This window comes from Chanos chanos, chromosome 15 (assembly GCF_902362185.1).
Source record: "Chanos chanos chromosome 15, fChaCha1.1, whole genome shotgun sequence".
Classification (NCBI taxonomy): Eukaryota; Metazoa; Chordata; class Actinopteri; order Gonorynchiformes; family Chanidae; genus Chanos; species Chanos chanos.
In genome coordinates, this window is record NC_044509.1 from 8,726,601 (window position 1) to 8,740,558 (window position 13,958).

A 13,958-nucleotide genomic window follows, 5' to 3' on the forward strand; every position below is an offset into this window, starting at 1 on the left:
TATATATACACACACACACCTACACACACACATAACGGAACAAAAAACAAAAACAAAAATTGAAGACCTCAAGCAACGTGATGGGGAGCAGAGAAAGTGACATGTGTAGTGTTAGGCTTCATTGGTTAGGGGCAGTATGAGAGATAAAGGTGTAATGTTCCTAATAATACTTGACGTTGCATTGTTAATCTGAACAAAACTAAAGTATACTGCAAATGTACTTGCTCTACAGCATGAATAGCAATACAAAAAAAAGTAATTAGTTCATAAACACAGGTACCTTCTTTTAAATATACAAATAAATAAGTGATCACAACAAAATATTTGTATGCAAGAAAATAGTGTTTCAAGGGTGATTCTGTAATTTCTCAGTAATTAAGAGGATCTAGATAACTGTGTCTTAAGTTAAATGATTAAACTGTAAGCTAAATTATTACTTTTTATAAACATCATATGAATTAATCTTTTCCAACAAAATTATTAGAAGGACCACGACGGGATGAGTTCGATGTTTAATTGTAGAAACTATATTTTCCACATAAAACCAGGAGTAGTGACCTGGTTTTAAAGCAGGTGGCAAACAGTGTCTACCCTCACATAAATGTTCATTTCAGACTCTGAATTCCGACATTTGAACTGACAGCCCACATAACAGGACCTCAGACAATATTGTTAGCTCATAAGATCAATGTAAAGCCACTGTATGGAGTTCTAATCAACCACTCTTCTATGACCGATGACACTAGAAATGGCTTTTATTGGAAAATCACTTAATTGCCATAACTGGTGGTAGTCCACCTGCAGGTGTACTATCTAGCAGATGACACAGGCCCACTGTAAAGTGGACCTCAGAGACCAGACAGCTTCAGTGTTTTTTTAGCCCGTAGAAGCATAGCAGAACCAAGAAAGACCTCGCTGGTTTCTTTAAAGAGAACAGCGTGTGATCTGAAGGCTCTCTGTGTTTTGAGCTCTGTTTGACATTATCAGAACAGTAATGAAGTCCCTGGTGCATGTAGTCATGTTCGTGTTGAGTTAGTGATAGATTTACTGCAGGCTCCCATCTTTCTGTGTCCAGCTCTGAATGGTCAGTGAGACTGTGGAAAGACTTTGTCCTCCATGGGGATAATGGATAGCACCCTCTCTGGCTGTATAGGAGTGTGTCCCACAACTGTGTAAATGGGGTCATTCAGTACCAGAGTACAACACCATTGGCTCCTGATTAGCCTAGTGACCTATAAACTTCCTTCACAGAAAGTCAATTCCCTACACCCAGTCATGCTTAAAAAGAACTGGAGTGAATCAACCACCTTAAACTCCTTTGTCCGCTTTTTTATTTTATCTTATTTTATTTTTGATGATTGAGTGGTTAAGTGTTTGACAAGCAATATTGTTTGAGCACTATCTGGAAAGCATTTGATAATCACCAGTCCTGTAATCTTACAGAGATAATGTTTGTTGATATGAGCATTAGAGAGAAGCAGAGAAATAGAGAGGGAAGGATTCCCCAGTTTTACTTAAAAGCCTTTCTCACACCACGGTAAGCACTCATAAACAGACTCTCTCTCTCTCTCTCTCTCTCTCTCTCTCTCAAACTCTCAAACTCTCACCCTCATACACATGATTGCTTATTCACAAAGTCCTTAACCCAACGTGCATTCCCACTTAATTGGAAATGTCGGATCAATGCCTTCTGATTACGAGGCTTGGGGAGATAGTTTGCTTCTTGCTTACGGCAGTGCTTTCCAGGGCTTTTCTGTGTTTTTTCCTCCCACACAACATCTCCCTTTTCACGATGCAACCTGCTACGACCACTACTTCCAGACATTGCCATCATCATCGATCACCAATCAGCTTTTAATTCATTAAATGGACAGAGCTGCAGATTCATCAGCTCCCTGGAGTTTCTCTCTGGCTGTGCCTCTCACTCACGGGCTAAACAGACTGTTAGATATACACCGGAGCAAGCTATTTGTTCAGTGTCTTAAACGGCTTTGATTTCCTTTGATATCTTCTCCTTGAAACCCAGACTGGCCGGCCATGTGACTTGGAAATAGGAGAGAAAAAAAAAAACACACACACACACACAGTGCTGGATGCCTGCTTCAGATGAAATGTTCTCTTGATCCGCCGATTTTTTTTTTTTTTTTTTTCATGAAGCGTCATTTTTCTGCTTCGTCGGACAGTGTTAAGGCCCTGCCAAATCCAGAGATTTGCCCCGATAGATCAATAAAGAAAACACGTCCCAGTTCCATGGGCAGTGTCAGAATGTTTGGAGCCAAGGATGAAAGGCTAAGCTTCTCAGCCTTTAATTAAACATTATTTTTTAATGACATCTGCCTCATTTTATATGTCGAGGAAATTCAAGGCATCATTTGCTTTCTTTATCATTAGGTAGAGGACAAGGATGAGACAGATAAAATTGATTCCCTGTCTAATGGTGTGACCGCCCTGAATAATAACCCCTTCAAGGGAGTGCTATCCAATGAGAGCTTCCTCGGAGCTAGACCATCAGAAGCTATTAATAGTGACGCATAAAAAAAAAAAAAAGAGAAAACAATTCTTGAGGAAGCTCTGAAAAGTCTTAAGCATGCCTAAAAGCTTTGTCATCTTTCTCTCTCCAATCCCATTATACTCCACATCCTTAAAGCAATAGGAGGTTGAGTTCCACGCATGCCTTTCAGCTAAACGCTTTTGGAATTGAGATATTAACTATGAAAATGGAAGTTTGAGAGGGAATATTGTACCCGCTTGGGAGTGGATATTGAGGATTAATGTATTGAGTGTGTGTCTCATTCTTTTCTTCAAGCAGCTTCTTTTTCAACCCCTTCTCTCCCTCTCATGTGGATTTAATACTTACACCGCCTCCCCAGTGGTATCACTAAATATTTTCAGATGATATCATGGAAATCAGAGGTGTTTTAGGATGTGGGGTGAAAAAAGCAGGAAAAAAGGTGAAGAAAGTACAAGTTCACAGAGAGAGTTCACATTTCTCTGGTAAGGGTAAAAGGGTAGGGGAGGTTAAGTCACCGTTCAATCAGCAGTGATAAAACTGTGATTCTCCAAAATGACCGTGGAGGCACTTCTACATTGCTAGTGTGGCTCCACTTTTCCATTTCTTGAAGAACCCCATGTTATTCTTTTATCATTTAGCATGGAAGCCTATATACAACACTGCTGGAAGTCTGATTTCTCACATTGAGTCACAGGTATGAGCCTCTCAGATGTTATGAAATGGGTTTTTCCCCCCCTCCATCTTAAAAAGAAACGGCAGATGTCTCCGTGGCCCGGTGATATGAAAAATTCAATTTAAAAGGATGAGAGAAAGAATGGCGCTTGGCCTGTTTTCATTCCCTCATACTGAGAGATATGAGAATGATGTTCTATTGTGAAGGGGAAATGATGCCAATCGTGGTGCCGAGAAATTCCTTCATAATTCAATTCAATTTCCTCTAAATCCCAATGGCCGCTACTGTGTGAGAGACAGAGAGAGGGAAGCAAAAAGACAGGTGGAGAGTGAAGAAAAAAGTGAGAGAGTGACACACAGAGATAGAGGACGGGCTGGGGAGAAAGGTACGGGATGTAAAGGTGGTGTGAAGAATAGAGAGGTGTGACTGAGAGGTGTAAACACCGTATGTCGATTAGAGGGGAATGGAGAGGGCTTTCACTTTTCTCTCATTGTCCAATTGATGGACAGGAAATGTATGTGACCAGCAGATGGTACCCGGGTTCAGATTAGGGTCGTATACAGCAGCCATTTTGATCAGACAGAGCAAACTCTCTGAAATTTGTTTAAAAAAGACTTAGAAGAAGTTGTAAAGCCACGCTTTAAAACATGGTGGTTAAAACAATCAGTAAGTGAAACAGAGTTTTGTGGTTTCTTTCTTACGCGTTTGTAAAAATTTATGAAGTAAACGTGGAGATTCTCCACTAATTAAAGTTGATTTTGAACTCCCGCTCAGCTACTTAAAGTTGTTGTTTTTTTTTTTGTTTTTTTGTTTTTTTTCTCTTTCTTCCCTTTCTCAAATTTGAACGTTCACAGTTAGTTTAAGCTCTTAAGTGAACTTGAGCGTTCGCTGTTCGTGTCACTTCTCGTGCAAACTCTTGTTTTCACAGTTCGTTAAAGTTCTTGTATAAATTGTGGCATTCAGAGTTAGTTAAAGCATTTGTGAGGAGGCTGCGGCTGCAGTGCTTCAGGCATGTGTGAAGATCAATGAACCGGTTCCTCTGAAGGCATGTAGAGCACAGGAAAAATGAGCTGCAGGAACAAATATGACAATGAAGGAGTGCACCTCTGAAGAGATGCAGCAAGCATAAAATCATAGAGAGTGAAGCATAAGAGGAGGAACTCTGGATGCGGATCTGTTTTTTTATTTTCTATCTGACTTTCACCTCCTTTCTCCTCTCCTTTTTTGGAGTTTTTCTTTTTTTTTTTTTTTTGTGATATAGCTTGGAGGCAAGCAATGTGGCACTGGAGTCTTCAAAGAGCCTAGGTTTATCAAAGAGACACACCAAGCAGAGAAGCAGAGGATGTGAAGGGGGAGGGGCATGGAGAGAGAGAGAGAGAGAGAGAGAGAGAAAGAGAGAGAGAAAGAGAGAGAGCAATGGAAGGCAAAGGGCAAAGAATGCTGTTGGTCGAGGCAGGGAGAGAAGTGGAAGGAGTGAAGAGAGATGGAAGGTCTTATGGAAAGAGTGTAGAGAAAAGTGAAAGAGGACTGGTAAAAGAACCAGTCAGATCCATTGACCATTTGATTGATCTGGCTTCAACACCACTAAATGCACTCCCTCCTCTCTCTCTTGCTCCTCTTCTCCCCTATTGAATGCCTTTTTTTTTCCCTTTCTTTTTTTACCCAGAAATCTGTGCAATTAGAGATGGTGCAGGGACCGACGAGACACTGCAGTGTTGTCATAGCGAAAGCCTGCATGGCTGCGGTCAGTTCTGAGAAGGGGGGGGGGGAATCTAGCTGCCACTTCTAATGACGAATCTCACTGTTCGTGCCATTTCATATGACAGGATGCAGGAGTAATGGTGTGAATGAATCATGCTTACGAAAAGCTTTCGTTTCCGCTCTGCCTACAGCCGAAGCGGGACTGGCAGTTCAGCTGTTGCAAGAGCTTTTTTTTTTTTTTTCTCCTTTTGTGAAGCACTTTTCACCTCAGACCACACATAGCACATGATGAATAGATAGACATCTGCCAGTACTCCATTATTCGCTCCAAGGCGTTTTCCCCTGCACAACATCCCCCCCCCCCCCCCTCCCCCCTCCCCCCCCCTTCCTTCTTAGTCTCCTCCTTGTAGCATCCTGTAACCCAGCCACCCCACTCTGTTTGTAATCCTCTGGCGTTTGCCAACCGCTAGTCTGAAGACATAAGCCTCCAGTATCTCTTGGTCTCTAATTCCCTCTGCCAGCCTCTAGTCCATTCCCCATAATCTGTAAACGTTCTCCAGTTTCAAGTTGCCTCTTTCCAGTCTCCAGAGCCCTTCCTCAGCATCTATTCACAGCCTCCAAATCTTCTCCTTTTTTTTTTTTTTTTTTTTTTTTTTTTTTTTTTTTGGGCCATTAATTTTCCAATCCTAGCCAAGGTCCCTTGCTTGCCCTGTTGTTTTGTCTCGTTTTGGTTCCTAGTTCTGTAGTCCTCTGGTCCTCCTCCTGTTTCTCCCACCTTTGCCGTGTCTGTGCTGTGTCCTGGTTGCTCCTTCATTCGGTCTATCTTGCTTGTGACCCCTCTTTCTCTCTCTCTCTCCTTTTTTTTTTTTTTTTTTTTTATTTACAAGTAACCCAAGTCCTCAGCATTCTTCTCTTCTCCCTTTCAGCCCATGTTCTCTCTTTTTTTTCCCCACTTCCACGACTGCCCCCCGATGTCCGGTAGCAGACGTCCCACCCAGTTTTTGACCTCCTTACACTTTTCCACTGCAGGAGAATTACGTTGAGGTACCATACACAGACTAAAAGGGGAATCTGTCTCCCATGTGCCAAGCCTCTGCTCCAGTGCTCAGGGAAAATGCTGACTCTGGAGCGATGCCTGGAGCAGCTGTTTAAGCAAGAATCCATATTTAAGCAAGTAAATGCCTCCCTTACATTTAAATAGTAATATGCCTGCCTTGGAGACCTTTAATCACCATTACTGTGCTCTCTCAGAATACTATTATTGTGTGATGAGCTTAATGCTATGATGCTGATTGAGATATCATAACTATGCTAATATACACAGAGAATATTCTTGTGTGCGTATATGTTACAAGCTGAGTTTTGATAGTCTTCTACAGTAGATCAAACAAAGCAATTTCCATTCTACATTAAGCATGGTAAACATTCTATTCCTTTACACTAGATCAAGCAGTATCATTTGCATCCTCCACAAAGCGTGATAAGCACATTATACAATTGATAAAACAATGACATTCATGTATGACATCTGTATTCTACCAGAAGAATGGTATAAATGTACTTCCTCACAGATCAAAGAATAAAATTAATAAGAAAATTAAAGGAGAGAATACATTTAAAGGTTTTGCCCCAAGACAAGACTCTCTCTCTCTCTCTCTCTCTCTCTCTCTCTCTCTCCCTCCCACACACACACACACACACACACACACACACACGCCCAAGTGCAGTCACACACCAACAGACACACACACACTCTCGCTCTCTGACTTACCCCCTTTCTCCCCTGCCACACTCTCACTTGCAAACATATGCTGAAACATATGAGGTGGAGCTTTGATATGCAACAAAGCTGCATGTGCTATGATAGCCCATTTGAATTTGCTAAGCAAGCTATAATTGCCCACTAGTAAGAATGCTCCCAAATGTACTTCTGCATTCTCTGACTGAATATACCAGGGCACGAGGGACCAGTAAGACAAGATAAAGTGTCTATGCTTGAATCCCTGCTATATGTGTTTCAAGTGTTCACAACTACAAAATGCATCAGAATATGCACAGCATCCTTGGAGCACTGGCTATAAATATAGGACAAATGAAGGAGGATGTGTGGATGGATAAATAAATAAATAAGGAGTGGTGAAAAACTGTTTAGTCGAGTTTGTCCTGATTAACAGCACGGTGTTAATGGGCTCTCTATATGTTTTAAATGGCTCTGTTAATGGCGCTTTAATATATGCCGAAATGGCTTTCTTAATGGTTCTAATTCATGCTGTAAAAATGGGTCTGTTTGCTGTGGCGCTGGAGGTGGACTACAGTCCAGGCTTATCGATCTCTACCTGCCTTCAGTCAGATGGAAGCAGACACAGAATGGGCAATAGGGGCTTTTCTGCAGTATCAGTGATTTCCACTGTTTTATGAGCTGTACACATCTCTCTCTCTCTCAGTCTCTCTCTCTCACTCTCTCTCTCTCCCTCTCCCTCTGTGTGTGTGTGTGTGTGTGTGTGGGTGAATGGCTCTTTCTGAGTCATGATTCCTCACATTTGCTCCTTATGTTTTAGATTTGATTTGGGAATGAAAATACTCTTACCATGTATTTCATCATTGATGATATCTAATATAAAGTATATTGAAAACGATTACATCTTTTTAGTGTAATTTTACAGCTTAAGTGGTCCATTAACCCAATTTAGAGACTAAAGCCATAATTAGAATTCTTTCTTTGATTTCAGCTTCCACATCGCAGAGTGACGTTTTCAACAGCCAATCCTGTGCAGGATCTGCAGGACTCCTCCCAACAAAGTTACTATGATAGCGGACTCGAAGAGTCTGAGACCCCCAGCAGTAAGTCATCCTCTGGCCCTCGCATTGGACCATTGGCCTTGCCTGAAGATCACTATGAGAGGACCACTCCCGATGGTAGCATTGGTGAAATGGAGCACCCTGAAAATGGTAAGACCTGCTATATTACTCTGTGTTAATTAGAAAACTTAAAAAAAAAAAAAAGTATTTAGAGATGCAGTGTTTGTAGAATGAATTGGACCTCGTTGTTTTCTCTGGGGTTTTTTTTTTTTTTTCTGCCTTTATGTTTGCTTTGTTTTGGCAGCAGCAAATGTATGTGTGTGGTGTCAAGAGTCGAGTCAGCACCGTCTCTGTCGTTTCCATCAGCAAACCCTCCATCACAACTCCAAATCATTCTTAATGACCCTTTTACACAAGTGTGCTAATTAAAAACCTGAACTAATGGAGCATTTGGACTCCAAATAAATTTGCAGTTTGACATCTGCCCAGACGACAGTGTGTTGTAAAGACTGGTCCCTCCCACTGGAAAACTGCCCGTACCACTGCAGCACAGAGTGGTGAAAACAGACCACGAACAAAAAAAGTCGCGCTGAATCCCTAAATCCATAATCTGATGTGTGGTATACTTAACGCTGACCTAAATCAACAAATCGGAGTGTTGTTGAGTATAGACAAGTGAATTCTAACAGTTATAACAAGAAAGCTTGAAAGAGAGAGATTAAAAGAAAGATCAAACAAGACAGTGTGAGAGAGAAGAACTGGTACCCCACACATTACTAGGATATTAATTATGTTGGATATTAATACTTATGATAGAAAACGCAGTGCACAATATATTATGCTATATTTTAAACAGAACTATATTATAAATGCAAAATATGCAACACTAAATGCATATTACATGGCGTAGTCATAAGAGTGAATGTTACCATGGGAGCACTCCAAACATTCATTTCTGATGGCGTTCAATTTAAACAGCCGTTCCAGTACCACTCCTTCAAAATACTATTTACATTTCCCGCACTAATCAGTCGGCTTTGCTTTTTGCTCCATTAGTGCTGTCGTGCTTAATTACTGCTAACGCCATTTTGGACGGGCTCCCTGAGCCCACTTTAGCGTTTTATCTCAAAAACATGGGCCCTTCCCTTCACATCTATTTTAAACTGTCTCTGTAAAACATGGCGTCCCGTGGATTTCCCACAGAGAGTCAGAAAACCCCATGTGGGGAGTGGCTGTCAACTCCATAGTCGCAGGAAAGATGTTGAGAAACGTTTTGGTACCAAAATGTCAGTTCTGTTCGTAACTGCACTCTGTTCTGTGCCAGGAGGAAATGAAAGACAAATGAGCAGCTTGACTGAATCTTCCGTTCGTGCATTCACATGTAGAGCCCAGCACATATGATGTATAATGCATGGTTTTGTTGTCTTCTTTGCCTAACATCTAGGATGAGATCTAGATCAAAAGTGCCTTAAAAGAATAGAGGACAGTACAACAAAGATGTGCTTTGTTGGTGGTGGCAGGAGAACAAGTCCATGGATGGAATTGCGCATTATAAAATGCAGAGACAAAGGGCGGGGCTGGATCTTTGATTTGACAGATTTTGATCTGGAATTGAGTTGGTGTGACAGCCACACAAAGCCCATTGGGTGTGCACAGGGGCCTGTGAGACTGGAAAAAAAAGGGAACTGTTAACCAGAGGTAGACCTAATTAAAATGTGATTTTCACCTCTGGGAGATTATGGAGGGAACCCACACTGAGAGATGGATGAAAAAAAAAAAAAGAATTTAGAAAGACAGGATTCCACCCTCCCCCTTGCATTACCTGAATAGTCCTGGGTTTTTTTTTTCTTCCTTATTTATTTTTGCACTTGAATATGAGTGACAGGGTGACAGGCAGGGCTGGTGGAGGGTTTTGTGTGCTGCCGTGAAGATGATTGACAGGTAGAAAAGGGGGAAGGTGAATGTTCTGAGTGTCACTGCATTTAAGCTAGATGAAAAGCAATATGTGAACTCCAGTCTGGGAGCGGCTGTATCTTTGGCCCGCAGCTGAGATGATGGCGTTGTTTCATGATGCACCGTGGCCTTTGGTTATGTGAAATCTCCATTTTCAGCCCATGATGGTGGCCTGGAGCAAAAAAAAGCACCATGTTTTATGATTCACTGTGCCCTTTTTTTTTTCTTTTTTCTTTTTTTTTTTTTTTTACAGGAACTTATGATTTTCAATCTCTGAATCGGAATAGCGCCGATGCAGTATTCTGTGTTTCGCTGTGACCTTTGTAATATCAACAGTAGACATGCAGTGTGCATCCATGTGGTTCACATCAGAAATTATTGTCATTTTGTGATCCAGGGTAGCCATTCTCACCTGTTTTATCTTTGTATTATCTCTATAATTTTCTTTTTTTTTTTTCCTTTTCTTTTCTCTTAACATGCCTCTTTCTTCTCAACAGTTCCTGTGCTTGCATATAAAACCACTGAAGCATTTCACATAACAGTCAGTTTCATCCACACTGATATATTGTGCATAATATATGATGTTTTTAACCTCATGGAAGTCCCAGAGCCAGCCTACCCAGCATTCTACATCTGCCTTTCATTAAGCATCTCATCAATCATCCTACTTCTCAGCTCTGATAAACATTAATTGTCAATTGCAGTATCGTATTTCATATCATGTTGACATCGAAATTTGGAAAGATTGTCTGCGCTATTGTTGTTGATGGAGTTATGCCAGTGCTGAAGTCAGTTCGATTTGATACCTTCCATTTATTACATTATGGTCATTCGCAGGATCCAGTAGTCCACTTACTATTGTTGGCAGGGCTGGAAGTCTATTTAAATACAAATATACTCCTAGAAATGAATGCTATCAATATGATTTTATTATATCCCAAAACAATTAGAGCATACTCAAGTCTTTCAAATGCATGCTTAATACAATCAGTATCTGACAAAACATAAATTCAGGATGCTTATATATATATATATATATATATATAAAATGTATTTAATTTCATTCATTTATTTCTTTCTCGACTCACTAACAATGTCATGGCAATAAAATTCTTAAATATAAAGGCTGACATATAAAGAAAATTCCTTGATAGACATTTCATGCCGCAAAGCAGCAGTAAGCATAGCTTCTTAAGAAATGTAAACACTCTCTTAAAATTAGCATAGTAGGATTTACAATTTCAGAATTTTTTTTTTTTTTTAATTTACAGTAGCAAGCCTATGCTGAATCTCATATCTTGTAATCCCTTCAGATTCCTAGCTGCTGAAATGCAGTCTCAATGAGACCCTTCTTGTGCCAGCCCACATAGTACACAGATGGCTCTGTTGAGCTGATACCACTCAACCACTTTATTGCCTCTATACAGCAAAGGTTTATGCTGGATGCTGCAGAGACTTGTCTTTGATCTATGTTACTATAGTATCGCTTTGATCTGGATTTAGATTCATGTGGATGATGTAATTCCAGAGTATGTGAGGTTTTTTTTTTTTTTTTTTTTTTTGAGATTGTGGGTGAAAATGTGCGGTCCATTACTAAATGAATCACTGCTACAGATGGGAGCTTCTCCCATGCTTCGCTATCATTGCTCTGGGCTCTGGCCCTCAGAGAGGAAGGTTCAGACGGTCTTCCTTCAATCTGAGATGCTCTATTTGATGCTTGTGTTACACGAGCTGTTGCTATTGATTTGTCGAGCTCTCTTTTCGGCCTGAGCATTAAGTCTGGTTTTCATCTTTTTTCACGCTTTGACTATATCTAACTGTGTTACAGCTGTTATTTCCGCATGTACAAATCCTCTCTTCCTGTGTCTGAAGGTTCTGGGTTTTGGTGTAATTTAGTGCTCTGTAAACATTGTCCCAAAGGGTTTCTCAAGATAGCCTGTAATCTGTCAGTGCATGGCCTAATAAACGCCTCTTAACTATAAATGTACTACGAAACATTTTTTTTTCCTCTTTTTGTATGTTTTAGAGTCATTACATTGAAATATTTATGTACACTGCATGTTGTCTTACATTGTTCAATAAACAATGGTCCTAATGTGAGGTTAGAATTTGGAATACCACATAATGGTTGCAATTTGTCTTTTCACCTGGACTGGAAAGTTCGTTTGAAGTTTCCTCTTGCGTTAGCATTTTTCAAGTCGCTTCATTTATTCATTTGAGGAATATGCTTACCGCGTATCAGAGATAACAGTCTTGGAGTTGTAATCTACACTTTTAATTGGACTCATCTACTGCAGAGGGCTGGATGTTCAAAACTCATTTCTGTTTCATACTTGAATGACAGCAAGTGAACAATGACATGCGGGGAAAATGCTCATTTTGGTCTTATTGCAGCTTTCATCAAGCTTTGTTGATGTTCAAGATAAAGAAAAGAAAAGGATCTCCACTGATGAGTCATTCTTTTTGATAAGAGGTTGTTTGACTCTGATTAGGAATTTAGAGCTGCTAGTTTTGATTTGTGAACGCGCTCTCAAACATGCTTCTATCTATCACAACCGTTTAGAAAGACAATACCATCGCTTGTTTATCTGAAATGATTATTTTTTTTTTTAAACATTTATAAAGGCTTATTTTCCTTGATTGCCTCAGCGTTGTTCTTTAAAAGAATAGTTGTATAATTCAGGATTGCTTGCAATTCCTGACAGAATACTCCCTAAGGATGCTGGTGAGCTTTGATCTGATGTATTACACAAGACATATGTGCACTCTGCTGGGAGGGGTACAGGGGTCGCGTCCCCAAAGAGCACTTTTTCCAAATCACTATAGTCTACCCTATCACGACGATCATACAGGTCAATCTATCCTACTGGGGTTATTACACAAGCCGCTCCTGAATCCCAGTTGGATAGTTACACAGGTCAGTGATGAAAAGTGACCAAGGTTCAGCCGCTTGGCCCGTCATGAAGCGAGAAAAGCTCTGCCCCAGATGGAGATATTTACATGTATGCTAGCTGCCCAGGACAAGGCTTCACTTTGATGCCACACTAGGAACGACTGCACATATGGACAAGAGGGAGAGAGAGATAAAATGGAATAAAATGGCATTTGCATAATGATGAGGGACTTTAGCAATGCTGTGTGATGTCCCAGTGCTGTATGAAGCCTAATAATGTACCAGGTCCTTTGAACTTTCCTGTCATTTTTTTTTTTTTTTAACTTTCAGTTGTAGTTTCAACATTCTTCGTCATTTCCTGAGCTATTGATGCTGTCCTGCGAAGCCCTTTTGAACATGATCCTTAGATCTCACATTTCCTCATTACTTCTGTGTCTGTGTGTGTGTCTGTGTGTGTGTGTGTGTGTGTGTGTGTGAGGGAGGGAGTGAGAGAGTGAGTGAGACTACATATGTATACATTTATATATGTGTGTGTGTGTGTGTGTGTGTGTGTGTGTGTGTGTGTGTATCTGTCTGTGTCTGTGTGTGATATATCTGTAAGAGTGTGTATGTATGTGTTTGTGTATGTGAATTCAAGAGAAAGGGGGGAAGAGAAAGAGACAGACTGAAGAACAGAGTGTGAGTCTGAGGGGGCTTGTTTGTCTTGCGGATGCCAGCTTGGGCTCCTGCCCGGGTGCCAGCGTGGTGTGGCGATGCGGGGCATGGCTGGGCTCAGACAGATGGCGTTGGGCCTTGTCAAAGTCCCTGCCTGTTAGTAGAATTGATTGCAGGGGCCTGTGCCAGTCTTTCCCAGGACAGTATACAAGCACTACCACAGGGGAGAGATCATGTGACTGTGTCATCTCTGGGCAGGGAGGTATGGCCGGTAGGGAGAAGGGAGCACTGTGTGAACAATGCGCTTCCATGCGATAGATCCCCCCCCCGAGGCGCGTTGTCATCGGTAATCTGGCCGTAAGACGAACGTACATTCGTGCACAACCATTGTACTCAGTCAGAATCAGCTGCTTTTAGTTTGTCCTTTTGTGTGTGTGTGTGTGTGTGTGTGTATTCCTTTATTGCAGAGCAAGCAAGAAAGTAGAAGTACCTTACTGAAGCAAAATTAAAATATCTGCTCTTGCACAAACTTTGACATCAAGGATGATGATTTAATGCAGTCTTTTTTTTGGGAGGGGGGGGCTGGTATTAATGGCACAGAGGAAATGGATACAAATGAGAGTTGGCTGATGCTGGCTTAGGTTTTAATGGCTTTGGAACTTTCCCTGGTCCTACTTGATCTTTGATTCTTGTCCCCTCCTCTCTATCCTTTAAGTCTATAGAAAAGCGAAACCCTATAGCGCACCAACCTTGAGACTAGAGTGTTATCCCTA

General features: G+C 41.0%; 1 protein-coding gene across 1 annotated transcript in view; it reads left to right on the top strand.

Moving 5' to 3' along the window:
* Positions 1-13,958, top strand: part of pcdh1a (protocadherin 1a) — a 43,799-nt gene that overhangs the window by 24,315 nt on the left and 5,526 nt on the right. Inside the window, exon 3 of the mRNA XM_030792968.1 lies at positions 7,616-7,835. Coding sequence (XP_030648828.1) covers positions 7,616-7,835 — 220 coding nt within the window. The remainder of the gene's footprint in view (positions 1-7,615; positions 7,836-13,958) is intronic.